General features: G+C 40.2%; 1 protein-coding gene across 1 annotated transcript in view; it reads left to right on the top strand.

Annotated features, from left to right (window-relative positions):
* Positions 1-22,510, top strand: part of LOC126176511 (tektin-3-like) — a 124,500-nt gene that overhangs the window by 99,897 nt on the left and 2,093 nt on the right. The window contains exon 6 of the mRNA XM_049923667.1: positions 12,506-12,728. Within this exon, the coding sequence (XP_049779624.1) occupies positions 12,506-12,728 (223 nt within the window). The remainder of the gene's footprint in view (positions 1-12,505; positions 12,729-22,510) is intronic.

Genomic DNA, 22,510 nt, shown 5'->3' with positions numbered 1-22,510 from the left:
AGTTAGTTAGTACTAGAGTACTAGAGCACGGGAATTCAGTTAGTAATATTCGCATATTTGGAAAGATATACAATTATACTTTTTAGTCTTTCTTTTAACCACAATACCATACAACATAACCAAACTGATTATTTATCAGTGAACAAAAACTTTACAGACAGCTTTTTTTACTGTCTATTACTTGAACTGAACAGGGACAATCAGTTGTGACATGATGTGAGGTGGTCATTTGCAAGTTTGAAGAAGTAGGGAACTGAAATGGTTCCATTAAACAATTTCACAACGAGATTTAATTTCTCTAATTTATCCTTCATTATACATAGGCTTAAAACTTGACAGCCTAGAACTATGAAACTTTCCATGACTAACCCATATAGCCTCACTACCAAACACTTCCAAAATTTAGGCTGAAAATTTTCTCAAAAAGTTAACTGCACACTGCATTTTAATTTTCCTTTCACCTTTTAGCTGTTTATGGTACATGATATGCCACAGTCTCATCTTCACAGTGTTACCCTGGGTGAATAATATGTGACACAGTGAATGCACTCTTTGTCTCAGCAAACATGCCCCGTATAGCTGCACCTGCCCAAGTTCCAACACGGTCTGTTCTGTGTAGTGTATCCATTGCTGGCTTTGTCCACTGACAGGGGAAAGTTTTCTCATTGTTTGGCTTACTACCTCTCATTTCTGCAACTACTTCTGTATTTATTTTTAAGTTTGAGGTTGGTCACAATTTTAACTAACTACATTCAGTTGTTCAGGTGTCTAATTTAGATATTTATTTTCTTTATCACATATTTACAGTTTACAAAGCATGCTTTTATTGTTTGCATTGTTTACTTTCTCCAACAAATATTTTGACCATCCAGTAGGCAATCTGGCCTTTGGACTTCCTCATTATCTCTTCACTCACACTGTCCACACTCGTCGCCATATGAGACAGTGTTGTGGGTTCTGTATTTTCTCATGTTTGAGTGAGAGAAATAGGAGAATTTGTTATGCTTCAGTGTAACTTTTCATCTTCTGGTTCACAGCATTTCCATAAGTCTTACATGTTATTCAGTGATAAATGTCAAGTCATTATTTAGATATTAACCTAGCAATAGTAGACTAACAGTAGCTATTTCACGTAACTCAGTAGTATCAAATTTTATTCACATCTAGCAGCTTTCCTATAATTTTTACCATATTAATTGTAGCCAATATGTGCACAAATGGTAGAAATGCGAAACAGAGTAGAATTGTGGAGAATTTGAATGATAATTTTTAATGCTGTTTCTGAGAGTTGCTTCTCTTTGTTAATATGTGCAATGACCCAGATGTGGCTTGCATTTTTACACTGGGGAAGGCTTCAACATTTATTGCCCAGAACTAATCTAGACCTTGTGCTACACTACAGACAGTATACCACCACAACCAAGATTTCAGGGGCTGTGGGTGTGGAGGGTAATATCGCACTGTACCCAAAAGTTTACATTTTGTATCTTCTTTTTGTTCCATAATCAACTACTATATAACACCAAAAGCTAACTCCAAGATGAGATCTGTATTTAACATATTTATTCCCAACACATTATCACAACAAATCATACTAAAAATCACATTTTTGAGAGAACTTTAATGCATTTCATATTACTATGCTGCATGCTTAATAGTTTTTTCCCCAAGTCTGAACTTGAGACATTTTCTGTTTTGTTTGTGTTCAGTCTGTTGTGTTTATGTGTTGGCAAGATGAAATAGTGATTGTTTCTGTGACATCACATGCTGTGATTGCCTGGCAGAAGCAATCCTACAAGCTGAAATGTTGATTAAAGTGTTTGTGGAACTAGCATACTGTATTTGTTGGTTTTTGTATTTATACAGGGTGTTCTATTTATCTGATGACCACATAGAGCACAGTACATAGCGGGTAACAAGCACTCCACTGCCTGGTGAATCATATGCTGTGTTGCCCATCAACTACCACAGTAATGAAAGTAAAAAATCTGCAAATAAACTTTGTACTCTTCCATTTCATGCAAGGAAATGCTGGAACTGCATGCCATTGTTTTCCTCATATTTCTGACATCAATTCAAGAATTTATTGGTCACACGATGTAATTCGCTTTGGGAACTTGGAGCTTCACTTGTCTCTGCCATACTTTTCATCGGATGAAAATTGCCTTAGGCATTTTCATATTACATAATATTCAAAGGCCAGGACAGTTTGTAGTGTTGCGTGATCCTCATCACTGCTGGGTGTTGTTGAACAGTTTTCATCTTGCGTACTTTGGGGTCACACCTCAACATAAGCATGTCTTGTTGGAATACATTGTCATACAGTTCTTCGTGATAGAATAGAATAGAAACTTTATTGTCACATAACATGTCATATACAATCAGATGATTGGGACATAGGTGACTTGTCAGTTTAAAGCTAATTCTAATTGTAAGTATACAGAATAATTACAGGTATTTTGTAATTTTAAGTACCACAAAATGATTTAAAGTAATCATGTTGAAAATAAAGTAAAATTAAGAATAAGTATTTACTTAAAGTACTTTTTTTAGCATGACAGAATAAAATGTAACATCAGGCAGTTATTTGTGACAGTCAGCCATAAATTCTTCTACACTGTAATAATATTTACTTACTAGGTATTTTGTAAATGATGTCCAAATTATTTTGGTTCATAATTTTTAAATTTTTCACAGACTTTATTTCCTAGCCTCATACCCATATAGTACGGTGTCTTTTCCAGCACTTTTAGCATATGACATGGTAACTTATACTGATATTTGTTTCTTGTTTCATAATCATGCTTAAACAGGTTATCCTCAAAAAGTTGTGGGTCTTGCTTAGAAAACTTAATTGTTTCGTAGAAATAGAGGCCCTGAACAGAGGTCTGCATGATTGTCTTTTTTTCTGCTATGGCTCTAATGATTTTTTTTCTGTAGCCTAAAGACTCTGTGTAAGTTTGTTTTCTCTGATCCTCAAAAAATTACACCCTATCTAATCACAGATACAAAGCATGCATGATAAACAACTTTTTTGACTGGTGTTTCTGTTATACTGCTTATAACATTCTTTGCAAATATTAGACTATTTAGATGATGACACATGACATCTACATGGTCTGTCCATGATAAATTCTTGTTCAGCATTACACCTTGAAATTTGGTACAGTTCATGGTGGCAAGGTGATTGTCCTCATATGGTATTTCTAGTATATTCTGTACAGCTTGTTTTGTGGTAAAGTAAATGATTTGTGTCGTTGTTAGATTTAATTTCAGACCATTACTTCTCATCCAGGCCTCAATTTCAGCCAGAGACTGCTGAAGATGACTAATTAAAATTTCACTTTTCTTGCAACACACTATTGCTGTAGAGTCATCTGTGATACCACACTTTATTTTGGAAAGGTTATTTGTGTGTTTAATTGCCCAACTAGGCATATTATTCTTGACAGTCTCTTTGATAAAGTGACTTAATTGACTTGTGGAGTTCTGTAAAGTGTGCAGATTTGTTATGTACTCTTTATCCTTTAGTGCTCCCCACAAACAGAAATCACCCAGGGTTAAATTGCTACTTCTAATGGGTCAGATATTGTTGCTAATGACTCTGTCAGGGAACTCATAACGGATTGTGTGCAAAGAAACATTGGTTGTATGAGGCCTTACTGAATCTTATTGAAAAAACACAAAGCTTCACTCTGATGCTCTCAATTCATTAAAAATTGGTTGTGAAATTCTTTGCACGTGTCTTTCACTGTTACCTGTAGCTTCAAAAAAATTGGTGCTATTATTCTGTCACCACTAACTGTACACCACACCCTATTTTGTGATTGTGAAGGGGTTCCTCATGAAGCAGAATAGGTCTATCGGTGCTCAGTTTTTGACAGTTTTGGGAATTAGCAAACCCATGTAAATGGAACCAAGCCTCTTCTGAAAACAGAATGAGGTAGGGATCTATCTCACCATCATGCACTTGTTTCAAAACTCATTCGCAAAACTTATCACTGTGTGCAGGATCACCAGGTTTAAGTTCTTGCACTACTGTTACTTTATAAGGCCTTGCCCAAGCAACATACCAGCTCTTTGTGCAGAGGTGCAAAAAAATTAGTGTTTGCTATGAAAGATGCCTAAGAGACTTTTTACGGAATTTTCTAGGAGATATGCTGTGTCATCAACATGAGTTCCTGTAAGCTGTGTACATTGTTGTTTACACTTCTTGTCATGAACACTTCTCATTTCAAGAAATTTATTCAGTAATTTATGAATTGCATGATGACACAGAATTCAAACAACTTGAAACTTTTTTCAAACAACTTCCGGACAATACGAGTGGACTCTGCACACACATACAAATCTTAAATAAACACTGATTTTGGAATGGAATAATTTGGCTTTGCCGTTGTTACAATTGCAGAATTCACTGTTACACTTGTGATGTTTGTTTTACTGTTTTAATGACACTGGCCAAAAAGGCGTACAGTGCAGCATTAACAGGGAGACATGGGACCCATTCGATCAGCCTGTATGGCTCTGGTGGTGGGCAAACACAACCCCTCACATGCAGTCATCAGATAAATGGAAAACTCTGTACTTGTGTATTAAGAAAGTATGTAGAGGATGTCCATAGCTAAAACCCCAGTTTCAAAACACTGTAGAAAGAGAACTAATGCTCAGAATGACACCAAATTTGAATTGCGTATTATTGGCGCAGGGGAAATGTCACAGAACAAAAATTAACGAAAATTTGACCAATTGATGGCTATGTAAGCATCAGAATATGCACACCAACAGATGTGTGGTAGATGGTTGTTCCTCAGTTTGCGTCTGAGACACCCAACATGACTATCTCCATGAAGGATTGAACACTGCTGGTAAAGTTCTTTAATGGAAATGGTGACTGTGCACTAGTAGCCCATCAGAAGTTCCGGAAACTCAAAGGGATGAAAAAAGGCATTGTCCAATGTCTGCTAAGGGTCTGGAGAAAATGATAACAAAATTCAAAAAGACGGGCTTTTGAAGTGAAATGTGGCAGAGTGAAGAAAGTCAACATCTGTGTTATAACGTCAGGTTTAACACATATATTTCAGAATGACACAACACATATAAGTCACAGAGTAAGTTGACGAGCAAGACATGTGTACACGTTAGCATTCGAATGAGCACTGAGTCCCAGTCTAGCGGCCGCTGCTCGGCTGGCCGCTTAGGTGGCGCAGCTGCTGCATAGCTGGCAGACAGCGCCGCACATAGAGGATGCACGTAATTGCGCGGCGGCGCTTTAAATGATCGGCGAGTCACAACAGTCTGTCAAAGATTAGGCCATAGCATTGCAGGAGGAGTCTAGTGGTGATGCACAAACATGCAGTGCATGGGGAATTACCTGAGCACTGGACATGCCTGTGAACATGGTCCGTAAAATCCAATGAAACATCCTGTATTGCTATCCATACAAAATCACCCGTGTTCAGGATTGCTTCCTGCTGAACTACCAGCAAGACAAACATTCAGTCTGGAATTTCTAGCTGGCATGCATGTGGACATAGGACATTCTACAGCAAAACCATAGCCATTGTATTCCAGTTCATTTGCTGTTTGTACTGAACCCCTTTATTTTAAAAAGCGTACAATGTCATTTAGTGGCAAATTTTTTGTTAATTTTTTTTATTCCATGAAGTTTCCCCCTGCATCAGTAGTATGCTGTTCAGATTTGACTATGAGAGTCTTTGTGCACCAACATCCAATGCCATTCCAACCCTACAACAGTGTGGATGTGTGGATAGGATCATTGTTATCAAGATGATGCTCCTCTGCACATTGCACAGCAAGTGAAGTGGCTGCTGCAATGCCATTGATTTGGTTATTCTGGGAAGTGGTTCTCTTTCTTGAGCATTTTGAAACAGGAACTTTAATTACGGACACCCTGAAATTTAAGTGATACACCACATTAAATGTCCCTCCAGAATGAGTCATGTTTAGTTGTTTCTGTTATAACTTTTAATTCACTAATAACTTGCGTGGATATACAAACGTAGAAACAATAGTGGGTTTCATGCTACCAACTCCGTAGCTGCCACTCAACTGCCATGCCGTGACATGCGGCCGGCGCCGTTCATAGCCAGGTGGCGCTCCCGCGCTCAGCCGAGCTGCGGAGCGCCTCTATCGCCATGTTTGTGTACTGATGTAGCGGCACTTTTAAATCTCGTGGCACTGTCACAACACTTTTCCCTCCTTGAAAAAAAAACACACTCACTTCCTTGGAGACACGGACAGTGCGGAGACATCCATGGCCTCTTGGGAGACCCCGAGAAGATCCCGCGGAGAAACACGAGAATATGGTCGAAAATATCCAGGACGGAAGCCTGTGCGAGGAACGTGCCTCCTGGACGAGATGATGGGTGAAAACTCCGGAGCAGCATCCATAGGTGTCGTGGACCTGGGGGTGTGCTCCAGCGAGATGGGTCCCAGAGAAGACGGCGTCGCGACTGGGGCTGGTTCCGGCGTACTTGGAAGCGGCAGCGACTTTGGCTGCAGCGACATGCACGGGAGATCGGCAGCAGTGACAGGACTGGCTTCTCGGGCTGGTGGAGGCAAAAGAAGGGGCAGTGGCACCGGCGTGGCCACCACTCGTGGGCGCATCTGGTCGTAATGACGAACAACCGTGCCGTCGTCCGTACGTATTTCACAAAGCCGGCGGCTGCGAAGAGCCTTGACCACCCCTGGAATCCATTTAGGGCGAGATCCATACCCTCGTGCCCACATGTCGGCGCCCACCGAGTATTTTCCCGCACAAGGGGACACAGTACTAGGCCTGACAGGGTGAAGCAGTTGCAGTAGAGTGCGCGGTTGGCGGCCATGCAAGAGTTCAGCAGGGCTGCGATCACCCAGAGGCGTGAAGCGATAAGAACTCAGAAATTGCAACAGAGTGTCATCGGTAGAAAAATCAGTAAGGAATTTTTTCATCTGGCTTTTGAAAGTGCGGACAAGGCGCTCGACCTCCCCATTCGATTGGGGATGGAAGGGCGGTGCTGTAACATGATGAATCCCTTGTCCAGTACAAAAATCATGGAAGGCCTGCGGAGAGAACTGAGGGCCATTGTCCGTGACAATCGTGGAGGGAAGACCTTCTAGCGCAAAAATTTTGGACAAAGCCAGCGTCGTCGCCGCAGTGGTGGGCGACGGACATCGAACCACAAACGGAAACTTCGAGAAGGCGTCAATCAGCAGTAGCCAATAAGTGCCGAGGAAGGGGCCGGCAGAGTCAGCGTGCACCCATTCCCATGGCTGCGCCGGATCAGGCCACGGAGAGGGCATTGTACGGGGTGCAGGCAGTTGTTGAGCACACTGACCACACGCAGCGACCATGTGGGAGATGTCTGAATCGATACCGGGCCAATAAACATGCCTGCGGGCCAGGGACTTAGTCCGAGAAATCCCCCAATGGCCTTCATGCAATAGTTTGAGAACATCTTTGCGAAGAGAAGCTGGTACCACGACCCGTGGAGATGCGCCATCCGTGGCCAGAAGAACAACACCCTCACGAACAGACAGACGAAGGCGCAAGGCATGGTAGTTGCGAAGGGGATCTGATGCCCGGCCCTTGGTCCTGTCCGGCCAACCCCGTTGAACAAAACCGATCACCTGACACAGGACCGGGTCCCTCGCAGTAGCCGACGCAACCTACGAACCTGTAAGCGGAAAACCCTCGACCGCACGACGTTCTTCCTCATCAATGTGGAAACAGAGTAGTTCATCTCGATCGAAAACCGGGTCGGGGCCCATTGGCAAACGCGACAACGCGTCAGCGTTGGCGTGCTGGGCCGTGGGGCGATAGTGAATCTCATAGTGAAAACGAGACAAGTATAAGGCCCAACGTTGCAGGCGGTGAGCCGCCTTATCCGGAAGCGACGCCGAAGGGCTGAACAGAGAGACCAGCGGCTTGTGGTCGGTGATGAGGTGCAACTTAGAACCATACAAAAAAACGCTGAACTTTTTTAGAGCATAAATGATAGCGAGCGCCTCCTTTTCGATTTGAGAGTAACGCCGTTGGGCATCGTTGAGGGTCTTTGAAGCATAGGCGATGGGTCGTTCCGACCCATCCTCATACCGATGGGCGAGAACAGCCCCTAGGCCATACTGTGACGCGTCAGTCACCAGAACCAAGTGATGACCCGGACGGAAGGTGGCAAGACAAGGCGCCGACTGCAAATGAGCCTTCAGGCGAACAAAAGCCTGCTCACACTCGTCGGACCAACAGAAAGGTATGTTTTGCGTAACAGCTGATGCAGAGGATGAGCCACCGCCGCCGCGGATGGAATGAATTTTTGATAATAAGCAATCTTGCCTAGAAACGCCTGAAGTTCTTTGTCCGTAGACAGCTGGGGGAGAGCGGTGATGGCCGCAACGTGCTGACGTAGAGGACGTATACCTTCACGGGACAAGTGGAAACCAAGATACACAATGGAGGGTTGGAAGAACTGTGACTTGTCCAGACTGCACTTCAACCCAGCCGAATGCAGAACCCGAAATAATGAACGCAAATTGCGAAGGTGCTCCTCAGTGGAGGCCCCCGTGACAACAATGTCATCCAGGTAGTTGATGCAGCCAGGAACGGAAGCCGTGAGCTGTTTCAAAAACCGCTGAAAAATGGCCGGCGCGCTAGCGACACCAAATGGTAACCGCTGGTACTGATACAACCCACAAGGAGTGTTGATGACGAGAAATTCCTTGGAAGACGCATCCAATGGCAACTGATGGTACGCCTCCGATAAGTCAAGTTTGGAAAAGAACTGGCCCCCAGCGAGCTTGGTAAATAACTCCTCAGGACGGGGAAGAGGATAAGTGTCAATGAGACTCTGAGCGTTGACAGTGGCTTTAAAATCGCCACACAATCGCAGACTCCTGTTGGTTTTAGAAACCATCACGATTGGCGATGCCCATTCGCTGGAGGTAACAGGAAGGAGAATCCCTGAAGCTGTTAACCTGTCTATCTCAGCCTTGACAGGTGCACGCAACGCCATCGGAATAGGGCGTGCCCGGAAAAACTTAGGGCGACCTGTAGGTTTAAGAGTAACGTGGGCTTCAAAATCCTTGGCACGACCCAGACCAGCAGAGAACACGGACGAGAATTCAGAACACAATCCATCCAGCTGTTGATATGGAAAACCCGCAGATATGAGGTGCACATCATCATCAATGGAGAACCCAAACAACTGGAAAGCATCATAACCGAACAGATTTTCAGTGCCCGGATGATCCACCACTTAAAACGTGAGGGGCCGAACAACAGACTTGTAGGCAGTGGAAGCAACAAACTGGCCAACGATAGGAATTTTCTGTTTATTATAAGTTCTCAGATTTCGCATAACTGGAGACAAGGGAGGGGAGCCCAACTCCAAATATGTGCGAGAATTAATGAGAGTTACTGCAGAGCCAGTATCCACTTGCATGCGAATGTCTTTATGCAGAACACGAACAGTAACCAACAACTTATTTGTTTGAGAAAGCACACAGTTAACATCCTTGTCCGATGCCTCGTCCTCGTCGACAGGAACATGAGGGGACTGACACACAGAAGCAATGTGGCCTTTTTTCCTACATGAATTACACGTGGCCCAACGTTTTGGACACGCGGCCCTGTCATGCTGTACGAAACAACGTGGACAAGAAGGAAGGGCGGAACGAACCTGTTTCTGCGGTTGCTGTTTTCGCTGCGAGCGTTGCGGCCCAATGCGATGTTGTTTACGCGAGTGAACCGCCACCACATCATTGTTCTCCTGGGAAACAGGCAAATTTTCCGTGTCAAAAGTTGACTGTACAGCGCCCACATCACACCACGTGTCTATTTGCGCGCCAGCAGCGTGAGACACTTCAAAGGATTGAGCGATGCTTAGAACTTCCGACAACGACGGGTTTTGCAGTTGTAGGGCACGTTGCCAAACTTCTTTATCAGGAGCAAGCCGTAGAATAGCATCCCTAACCATTGAATCAGCATAAGACTCATGAAGAGTGTCCGTGACAAACTTGACATTTTCTACTCAGACCGTGTAGTTCCGCCGCCCAAGCCCGGTAAGATTGATGGGGCTGTTTACGACACCGGTAGAACGCCACGCGGGCGGCAATGACGTGGGTGTTTTTGCGGTAATAGTTAGACAATAAGTCACACATTTCCTGGAAGGACAGAGAGGCAGGTTCCCGCAGAGGTGCTAACTGAGATAGCAGCTGATAGATCCGTGGGGAAATCCAAGATAGAAATAACGACTTACACATCGGAGCATCGACAACACTGAAAGCTAAGAAGTGTTGCCGCAAACGCTTCTCATAATCCTCCCAGTCTTCAGCGGCCTCGTCGTAAGGAGGGAACGGAGGCGGAGAAGAGGACGACAGACGATGAGTAAGCAACGTCGACAACGCCTGAATAGCAGCCGTCAGCTGGGTTTGTTGTTCAATGAACGCTTGCATAAGCTGTTCCATGTCTGCCCAGACGCGAACGCGCAATACACCAACGCTGGAAAAAAAATATCCGACCTCGTCGCCAAAAAGTGTTATAACTTTTAATTCACTAATAACTTGCGTGGATATACAAACGTAGAAACAATAGTGGGTTTCATGCTACCAACTCCGTAGCTGTCACTCAACTGCCGTGCCGTGACATGCGGCCGGCGCCGTTCATAGCCAGGTGGCGCTCCCGCGCTCAGCCGAGCTGCGGAGCGCCTCTATCGCCGTGTTTGTGTACTGACGTAGCGGCACTTTTAAATCTCGTGGCACTGTCACAACAGTTTCATTGTGCTAAAATGTTGGTAAATGTGGCTTCATTTGGAAAAAACACATTTCCACTCATTTTAAGTCCTTCATTTAGTAGCCTAAATAGTTAGCTACAACAAATGAACTGCTTCTTATCACCTAACAATGATTGTTTTACTTACCTTCATTCCTTTGTTTTTAGATGAAATAATCTTGTCTGCCATTCTGCACTGCATTTCATTAAATTTTGGACAGTTAAATAGTTTGTTTTCAAGCTCATGTTCCAATTTTTTGCTTAATAAATTGCACACTGAACTCATATTGTGCTGTTTTCAGATTCACAGTAAGCTGCAGTTATTTGCAAGAAAGTAAATCTCATTAGAACTCGGGCACAATGCTCTCACAAAAAGGAACTTGCTAATAATGGTAACGGGACATTTTTCATGCAGGTGTTTCCTCTGTTCATTTGTGAAACTCTCACTAGGCGGTGATACTTATGTTACAATATTCTGGTGTACTCTGGCAAGATAGCTACAAAATTATTCCCACAGTGAATAGAATTGCCAGTTCCAGAAAAAAATCTGTCTAAAACGCTATAGAAACATTGATACTTAACAACAGTTAATAACACATGAAAACATAGAGATATACAGAGACATGGCTCTGGTGGTGAAGTTTCAGCTGCTCTGTTCATTCCCTTTTTATGTAAACAACAGAACTTGAAAATAATGTGAAAATTAGTGGGACACTCTTAGGCTCTGCTAGTTGAGCTTTCAGGAGGCTCATAAGAGCTGTACTCTGTAGAAGAAATGCCCCCAAGACCCTACTACATATATCTAACCATCATATCAAGGTGCAGCCTTAAGACTAGCTGCTCCTGTTTGAAAAACATTGCTCAATATCAATTCCGGAAATTTTGATTGCTGTTATTCATGTGGGAAATATTTGAAATATGTCCTCATAATTTAAATTCTGTAATACATTACAGAGAAATATATTTTGAGGTGTCTTTGTCTCAGAGCCTTTAACTACAAGCCACATCTGCTGTGACCGCTACCCATTCATAAGGGTTCTGGCAGTTCGTAAGACTTGAATGCTTGTAACCAAATACACATCATTTTATATCCTTTTACTTAGGACCACTTTCCTTTTTTTTGTGGGGATGGGAACCTGCCTTTGATCACAACCATTCATGCTGATACCATGCTGTATCTCAACCTGCTTTAGCTTTCCTTTCATACTCTGTCATTTTCTGTCCAGTCTGTCAGTCCTTATCCTCCAGCGTACCTTCATGCCTTTCTTATTCCACCCATTTTTGTGACTCAGTTTTCCAACTTTTTTCCCTTTTTGTGTTTGCCTTTTTTGCCATCTCTAACTTAAGAAAGTAGTAAGGTAGTGCATTATTTACTGCACTGGGCTCATATGTAAGAAGAGTGGGATTCAAACACTGTCTGACCATCCAGATTTACTTTTGTCTATTTTGTTGTGTCATTTAACCCCATGTTCTATCATTCTTTTTTTTTTTTTTTTAAAAAAAAGGTCTTTTGTTTAATAGTCTATAATTCATGATCCCACAACACTGCTGACACCTTTCCCCTTGTCTTCATCTCTCTTGTTTCCATCTATTGTATAGGTCCTAATTTGTGTGTTCCTGTCAACTGTGTTAGAGGCCACTGCCCTTGTATGTAATTCTGGGTAAGCCAACTTATTTATGTGTGTTAAACATATTTGTATTTATTTTTCTGTGATGCATGAGTTATTCATATTTCAGGGTGACTGTTCCAGAAACATGGGCTGAGAATAGTAATCGCATAATCCAACGATCACAAAATGAGCGTTTTAAGTCTTCACAGTCTCGTTCTGACAGTGATAATCTTATAAATGCCTGTGCAAATGAAATCTGGAATTCATGGAATGCTACAAATAATTCATTGGCAAACAGGTCATCAGAAATACTGGAAGCAAAGAATAAATTACAAATGCATTTACACAAGGTAATTTTCTGTTGAACAGCCTTAAACCATCATCATTATTTACTAATTTGTCTTAAAAATAGTCAAAATAACTCAGTGACCAAAGCATAGTAAAAGTATGCATTTATGTCAAAGTATGTTAGTAGTTTGACTTATGCACATGTTTTTTAAAGAAAACATTGTGTATTTTGAGAAGAGGTAGTACTAAAAAAATTTCCTATAATCGTAGGTCCAGAAACACATAACTTTCTGAGATTCGAAATCTTATCCATATGGGAAATTGAAAAACATTTCATTTCTTACACGAGCACATTCATTGTATTGGTACTCTGTCAACTGGACCAAAAGAGTTCAGTTACTCTAGGTACACATTAGTCTGAGCATTAGGTAGACAATAGCCAGTTGTGTTGTTTCAGTTGTCTAGCACTGTTGTTTCAGTCATGTTAGTGAGTGTTATTTTACAGTAAATTACTTGCAATCCTGACTGTATCATGGTGTCTTATCTACCTATAGAAATGGCTTCAGTTTTGCCCTTACTACTGTATTATTATGCTGCTTGCATGTACAAATTGTTCAGCACTCTGTCTTTTTCATTTCCACTACTACTCCATAGGTAATATCGTGGATGTGATTTTCTGCTGTTGTCTAGCAAATGAAAGTAGCTTGTGAGCCTGTGCCCTCTTTACAGAAAAATATCCATGTTGTTAGGTACCATCTTATTAGCTGTTTATCATGTTTAAAGTAAAGGCACTACAAATAACAAAATTGTAACAGTAAATTTCTTAAGCATTGGTAACAAAGTTCCTCAATTTATCGCCCTGCAGGAAAGTTGTCACGCTCAGATTGTACTGGGAACCAAGAGCTGGATTAAACCCGAACTAAAAACTTCAAAATATTTAACATTGCATGAAATATATTTGAAAAAGACAGGTAGGACTCAATTGGAAGGGGACTCTCCATTGCAGACGACAAAAATATTGTGTCTATTGAGGTCAAAATTGAAAATGACTGCAGAGTTATCTGCATGTGAGTAACTGGCTTAGTTGATGTTGGTTAATCATTACATTATTTTACCAGCCAGCCATTTCCACTATAGCAGTTGTGATATCATTCAAAAAAGTCTACACTAAGTAGCCTGGAAGGACTCTGGTCATTCCATATCAGTTAGAGGTTACTTTAACCTACCGAATATAGTCTAGGTGTCTATGATTCTTTGAAGATGGTAATGAACAGACAGTCTTGAAAAGCAGTTCTGAACATGTGTCCGAAAACTGTCTTGACCAGCTACTTAGACAGCCCATACACAATGGAAAAATTTTAGACCTGGTAACAACAACCAGCCCTGATAGGTCTTTATACTGACAGTGTCAGTATAGAGACAGGGATTAATGATCATGAGATCATCATGGTAACAATGGATACTTGAGATAATAAATCCATCCAGAAGGTTAGTAGAATTGTTATCCTGGAAAGATCAGATAAACAGTTGTTAGCGTCCTATTTATACAATGAATGGAGGTAAAGAAATTGCATGCAGAGTTAAAAATGAATGTAAATGGTGCTTCAGGGAGCCAAATAAGTGGATGAAGAACTGAAAAGACCCACCAAGGTTTTATAACAAAATTTGGAAAATGGTGTGGAAGTAGAGAGTGTTGAGTCTGTTCAAAAAAGAACCAAAAATATCAACAGGCGTGAGTAGGTAGAATGATGTGAGAAGCATACAACTTCCAGTGTTATACCTCAGCAAAAAATCTCGCTGATAATCCAAGAAACTTCTGATCCTATGTAAAGTAACTGAACAGGTTGAAGGCTTCTATCCACTCACTCATCAAACAGCCTGGTGTACCAACAGAAGAAAGCAAAAGGAAAGCAAAAGTTTTAAATTTCACTTGTAAAAAGTCATTCACTCAGGAGTATCATGCAGACATACTATTGCTTGACCACTGCACAGGTCCCCTTATGGAGGACATAGAAATAGGCATCCCTGGTATTGAAAAGCAACCAAAAGAGATGAACACAAATAAATCGAGATGGAATCTCAGTTCATTGTTAACAGAGTGTACTCTCGGCATTGGCCCCTTACTTAGCTTGCATTTATCACGAATCTCTGAACCAATGCTAACTTCCAAATGATTTGACAAAAGTGCAGGTGACTCCTGCATATAAGAAGGGTGAAAGAATGGACCCGCAAAATTACAGACCAATATCCTCAACAATCGTTTGTTGCTGAATTCGCGAGCACATTCTAAGTTCAGATATAATAAATTTCATTGAGACTGAAAAGCTTCTATCCACAAATCATCACAGATTTAAAAAGCATCCATTGTGTGAAAGTCACCTCCAACTGAGCAAGGTAGCACAATGGTTACCACACTGGACCTGCATTTGGGAGGACGATGGTTCAAATCCATATCCAGTCATCCTGATTTAGGTTTTCTGTGATCAGGCAATGCTGGGATGGTTCCTTTCAAAGGGCATGACAGATTTCCTTCCCCATCCTTCCCTCATCTGATAGGACCAATGACCTTGCTGTTTGGTCCCATCCCCCAAATCAACAAACCAGCCAAACTCATCTTGCCCTTTTATCATATGATATCCTGCAAACCACGGGTAAAGGACAACACGTGGATTCCACATTATTAGATTACCAGAAAGCATTTGACATGGTACCCCACCACAGACTGTTAATGAAGTTACGAACATATGGAATATGTTCCCTGAGATGTGAATGACTCAAACACATAATAAGTGATAGAACTCAGTATGTTGTCCTGGATGGTAAGTGTTCATTAGAGACAAAGGTATCATCAGGATTGTCACAGGAAAGTGTTAAGGGACCATCGTGTTGTCTACATACATAAATGATCTGACAGACAAAGTGAACAGAAATGTGCAGCTATTTGCTTATGGCGCAGTTGTGTACAGGAAGGTATCTTTGTTGAGTGATTGTAGGAAATACAGGATGACTTAGACAGAATTTCTGTTTATTTTGATGAATTGTAGCCTGCTCTAAATGTAGAATAATTAAGTTAATGCAGATGCTTAGGAAAAACAATCATGTATTGTTTGAGTACAGTATTAGTGGTGTGCTGCTTCACTCAGTCACATTGATTAAAAATCTAGTCGTCAAGCTATGTGAAATGGAACAAGCATGTAAGGTCAGTATTAGGGAAGGTGAAAGTCAGCTGGAGAGAATTTTAGGGAAATGTACCTCATTTGTAAACAAAGCACCAGCACAAACCATTTTTGAGTACTGCTTGAGTGTTTGGAATTCCCACCAGCTTAGATTAAAGGAAGACATTGAAACCATTTGGAGCAGTGCTGCTAAATTTGTTAACGGTAGTTTTGATCTATACGTGAGTATTACAGAACTCAAATGTTTTGTGAACTCAAATGTGAATACACGAAGGGAAGACAGCATTCTTTTCATGATATGCTATTGAGAAAATTTAGAGAACTGGCATTTGCAGCTGACTGCAGGTTGGTTCTGCTGCACCAACGTACATTTTGCATAAGGATTATGAAGACAAGACAAGAGAAGAGAAATTAGGGCTTGAATGGAGGTATATAGAAAGTTGTTTTTCTCTCACTCCATTTACGAGTGAAACAAAAAATGACTGATAGTGGTGCACAGTGTCCTCCGCCATGCACCTTATGGTGGCTTGAATAGTATAGTTGTAGATGTACAAGTAGTCTGGTATTATTTTTTCAGTGGCCTCTTATATACAATTGAAAATTGGCCTTTCCAGTAATTAAGATGTCATGTTGAGTAGAGAGATAGATAAGTACTTATCCACCTCATTTCCTCCTTTGCCTGATTTCAAAACTCCAATTACTGTAGCTTTATCATACATCTTGGGTAGTTTTCCAGTTCTCAATATTTCATTGAAGAAGTATGTGTTATTTCATCCAGATGTCTGTGCTTTAAGGAAACTCAAATACTCTCCTTTATTAAACTTCAGAGTGCTCAGAGGGAATTTGAGTTTGTGTATGTTGAAATCAAATGCATAGTGAGGGTAAAATTCAAACAAAATCTCTTTGCATGTAGTGATTTCTTCACATTTTATTAACATGCTGTGAACATGTACTTGTGAAACTTTTATTTATCTGGCATTAACTGCATTAGCATTTACATTTGTCTTGCTTCTTGGTATATGTGGAACTGTACCAAGTTTCCTTTTAAAGTTCCTGGCTTTACAGCTGGAATGCATCTAATTCAGTCCAGCTATGGATTTATGTTAATCATGTCTTCTGTTTTAATTGAGAGCCTTCAATAGATCATCATTTATTATGTATTACTGCTGATATTGTGCGTGCAATTTGTGACATTATTGTGTCTGTCCAGGTACATATAGACATTGAAATCCAAGTGGTATGAACTTTTTTCTTTGTAGACACCTTGTATAGTAGTAGATTATTATTTCTCATTTTTTATCTGTCGAGTAATTATCATGGAAGAAATATTTTTGATAATATGTGTTACAGGCAATATGGTGTATGTCAGTTTGATTCATTACTAAGTAAACTTTATAATCTTTTGAAGGACTAATTGGAGTCAATATCAAATAGGTTATGGGTGCAGGAAGAGATTAATGAAGTTTCCACACCCATAAAGTATCATATGTTCAGAAACCAATAAATCAATATTGTTAGTATCCATACGGCATAAATTGAGAGTTACTGTATATCATGTGCATTCAACAAAGTGATATCATACTTTTGTTAAGAAAATTGAAGATTTATTTGCTGAACTAACTGAATGTAACTAAGATGGCTTTGGGTGGAGAACCACTGTTTACGTTTATAAATGGCTGTAATGTCTAACTACAACAAATGGAAATTTATGATGTAAATTGTACCTAAAACATGAGGGACTGTGAGAAAAAATTGCTGGCACTGGTGAAGACCCAAAGTAGGTACAGAAAGTATTATCAAAAATAAATTTAAGTTTAAATTCATCTGGATGTTCAAAACATTAAGGAGCACAGCAAAATTTACAATATACATTCAAAAATAAGAGTTCATCTAGTCAAATTGGGCTGCTACAGTGCTTTATAAATGTATGATTGGCTTCTGAGAAAAATATGGAAGCATGTTTGTCATAAATGATGCCACTTGCTCAACAAATTTGGAGCATTGTTGAGAAAATGAATGATGATTTGGTAGCCGAAATCATATGAAGTGCACTTCCAGCAGATTTCGAACCTGTGATTATGGTGAGTGAGGAGTCAGGTGTTAATATTACTAGTGATTTAATAAGTCAGTAGTTATTCTAAAAATCAAAGAAATGTCATATTGCTTCGGCAAATGAAGCTACAGATCCAGTGTTAGCAGCAAGTAAGCAAAACATAAACACCAGAAGTCAAACTTCAGTTGCTATTCATATTTGTTTAAATGTTGTAAATGTCAGAAAATTGGTTGTAAGGTGAATGAGTGTAGATCTAAGAAGGAACTAAATAAATCTTCAAATTCTATACGTTCATATAGAAGTTACTGCCGATAACAGGAATAACCAGACAACTATTAATGATGTTGCATATGTTCTAGGTCTGGGAACAACTTGCTGTCACTTAATTAAATGACAAGATATGGATTGTGCATATTGTTCAATGATGTACAGTGTGGTATATATGACAAAAGTGATATTATCATCTCTGAACATCAGTTTAGATCCATGTATTTCTTGTATAAAAGAAAGACAGTCTTGTCAATCTTTTCCTAAAACATCAAATATAAGAGAAGAATATCTCTCGACACAGTACATTCCAGTGTTTGTGGACTAACGAGCATGTCTTTGTGGGAAGGAGCACAGTTTCTTCTCACTGTTGCTGATGATATGTCAAGAAAGTCATTCAGTCACATGCTAAAATCAACAAAAAATCTGTGATACTTTCTTCAGTTGAAAGCATGAGTAGAAAATGAAAATGGTCTAAAATTAAGATAGTGGAAAAGAATTTGTCAGCCAGCATATGAAGTCATTCCTAATGGTAAATGAAATTTGACTTGAAATGACAATTCTTTACACACCAGAACAAAATGGAGTTGTGGATCTTGTATCGGACCATCACTGAAAAGGCAGGATCAACATTGACAGTTCCAGGACTATGAAAACAGTTTTTTTCTGAAGCCATTAACACAGCAATTTATCTCTAGAATTGATCTCCAACAGCAATTGTTAAAATGTTACTCGTGAAGAACTATGGAGCAGTCCTTGAATAAATCTGAGCCACTTACTAATCTTTGGGTGTCAAGCATTTGTGCATGTACAGAAAGACAAATGAACAAAGTTAGAAGACAAATACAAATAACTTATCGGTGTTGGACATTGTGAAAATTCTAAAGAATATTGTGAAGTTGATCCAGATTCACTAAAGACAATTGTGAAGTGCTATGAAGTGTAGTTCATAGAAAATTGAAAATGAAACTATAGGAACAGCATTAAGAACTGTATTCTGATTGACAATCATGGTATGGAGCAACACTCAACTGGCGGCAGTACATAACATTGTTGAAAAGGCAGTGAAACCAACACAACCTGCTGATGTTGATAGAAATGAAGTTTATCTTGAATTAGTACAAAGTGACACGGAGCAGACTGTGAATGGCAATGTTGACAGGGATACTGAACAACCAGATACAATACCTGTGCATTCAGAAAGTAGAAAATCATCATGTCAAAAAATACTGAATCCCAAATATTTTTATTACGATTTTGCTTGCTGTACTAATATTCCTGGGCCAAATTCATATAGAGAACCAATGAATCATGGTGATTATGAAAAATGGAAGGAAACCTTAAACTACAGATGTAATTCATTGCTTGAAAACGAGACATGGACATTGACCAATTTACCAACAAGTAGAAGGGCAATAAATTCAAAATGAGTATTCAAAGTCAAGCAAATATCAGATGGTGGAATTAAATGTTTTGTCACAAAAGGTTATTTCCAGATACAAGGAGTGTACTCTAATGAAATATTCTCACCTGTAATTTGTCAGTGTTGACTTCGCACACTGTTAGATTTAGCAGCAGAATTTGATCTTGACATGGTACACATGAACGTTTGAACAACATTCCTATATGGTGATCTTGATGAAAAGGTTTTCATTCATCAACCTAAACGCTACATGAAGAAGAGAAAGGAGACTAAATTTAATGTTTAAAATAGGTTTTACATGTTTGATATCACAAATTGGGTGTAATGTTATGTAAACTGCACCTAAAGAAGTCAGAATATGATCAATGAATTTACTATAGAAATAAGAAGCAAAATATGTGCATTCTGGCCGTTTATGTAGATGACTTGATCATCTTCTGAATAGAAGTAGTAAGTGGATGAAAAATTGAAGAAAGAATTGATGAATCAATTTAATAGGAGAGATCTCAACAAATTCAGTTGGTGTCTTGACATGAGACTAAAATGAGATAGAAACAAGAGATGAATAGCATTGGCAAACATGTTCAGGAAATTTGGTGTGGAAGACTGGAATCCAATTGCACATCCACTAAAACCTGTTTTGAAGATAACAAAAATGTGAAGAAAAATTGACAGATAAAAAATAACTTGTGCATTCCTTATCAGCCAACCTTTGGGTCACCCGTCATGCTCATGGCATAAGACGGGACTTTGTGTCTGTTTTGGGGAATGAAAGTAGACTCAACTCAAATTATGAAAAAATCCACTGAGAAACAGTCAAACTAATTATAAGATGCATCAAAGGCACAGCGAATACAGGACTAACTTTTTGAAAAAGTGGAACAACCAAAACTGAAGGCTTCTGCGGTGCCAATTATGCATCACATCCCAATGAATGGCTGGTATATTTTTATGTTAGTCAGGACAGAAATTTCATGGAATTCAAAATGGCAAGAAATAGTTTGTCAGTTGCACAAGCAGAATACATAGCCCTATCAACAGCTGTGTAAGAAGCAATATACCTTCAAGGATTGCTGTGTGAAGTGTGTTTTAAACACAGTCAAAAATCAGTAATTGCACTCTGTTCTATTGGAGGTTCCATTGTATTGAGTTACAATGGTGCATCATGCACAAAAATAACACATCGATGTGAGGCAGCACTGTATCCTTGAGTTCATGAATGCAAAAAAAGTTCAGTGTCTAGTCAAACAGTAATGCCAAGCTGCAAGGTATTTTGTTACGAAGGCACTGCCAAAGGTTAAGCATCACTGGTGCTGCTGAGCAGTGCAACTTTTGGAGTTTACAAATTAGCATTTCAAGAAGATGCTGGTATATTGGGAACAATTATGTTTTTTTCTTTGTAGGTACCTTTTACAGTAGTAGTGTGCTGTTTTTTATTTTTGATCTGTCTTGTAATTATCATGAAATAAATAGTTTTGATAATATGTGTACCTGGCAACATGGTGTATGAGAATTCCATTCATTCTATGTGTACTTAATAATGTTTTAAAAGGATTGATTGTAGTCAATATCCAACAGATTTCAAACAAAATCTCTTTGAATGTATTTTATTTCTTTACAGTTCATTAATGTGCCTTGTCCAGTTTCACTTTTGAAACTTTTATTTATCTGACAGTAACTGCATTACATTTATGTGTGTGCTGCTTCTTGGTGTACGTGGAAATGTACTAAGTTCCCTTTTAAAATTCCAGGCTGTATAGTTGTAATGCATTTAATTCAGCCTGACTGTGGACTTGTATTCATTATGTCTTCTGTTTTGATTCAGGGCCTTAATATACACTATGTGATCAAAAGTATCTGGACACCTCCAAAAACATACATTTTTCATATTAGGTGCATTGTGCTGCCACCTGCTGCCATCTACTGCCAAGTATTCCATATCAGCAATCTCAGTAGGTATTAGACATCATGAGAGAGCAGAATGGGGCACTCCGTGGAACTCACGGACTTCGAACGTGGTCAGGTGATTGGGTGTCACTTGTGTCATACATCTACACGCAAGACTTCTACACTCCTAAACATCCCTAGATCTGCTGTTTCCAATGTGATAGTGAAGTGGAAATATTAAGGGACACATACAGCACAGAAGCACACAGGCCAACCTCATGCGTTGACTGAAAGAGACTGCCGACAGTTGAAGAGGGTCATAATGTGTAATAGAGAGACATCCATCCAAACCATCACACAGGAATTCCAAACTGCATCAGGATCAACTGAAGGTACTACAACAGGCGGGAGGTGAGAAAACTTGGATTTCATGGTTGAGCAGCTGCTCATAAGCCACACATCACACTGTTAAATACCAAACGACACCTCGCTTGGTGTAAGGAGCGTAAACATTGGACGATTGAACAGTGGAAAAATGTTGCATGGAGTGACAAATCACGGTACACAATGTGGTGATCCGATGGCAGGGTGTGGGTATGGCGAATGCCCAGTGAACGTCATCTGCCACTGTGTGTAGTGCCAACACCTAAAATTCGTGGTGTTGTTATGGTGTGGTCATGTCTTTCATGGAGGGGCTTACACCCCTTGTTGTTTTGCATGGCATTATCACAGCACATGGATACATTGATGTTTAAAACACCCCCTTGATTCCCACTGTTGAAGAGTAATTCTGGGATGGCAATTGCATCTTTCAACACGATCGAGCACCTGTTCATAATGCACAATCTGTGGCATAGTGGTTACATGACAATAACATCCCTGTAATGGACTGGGCTGCACAGAGTCCTGACCTGAATCCTATGGAACACCTTTGGGATGTTTTGGAATGACAACTTCATGCCAGGCCTCACTGACCGACATCAATGCCTCTCCTCAATGCAGCACTCCTTCAAGAATGGGCTGCCGTACCCAAGAAAC

This window comes from Schistocerca cancellata, chromosome 3, assembly GCF_023864275.1.
Source record: "Schistocerca cancellata isolate TAMUIC-IGC-003103 chromosome 3, iqSchCanc2.1, whole genome shotgun sequence".
Classification (NCBI taxonomy): Eukaryota; Metazoa; Arthropoda; class Insecta; order Orthoptera; family Acrididae; genus Schistocerca; species Schistocerca cancellata.
The sequence above is the reverse complement of the archived record's forward strand: the minus strand, read 5'-3'. Positions and strand labels throughout refer to the sequence as shown.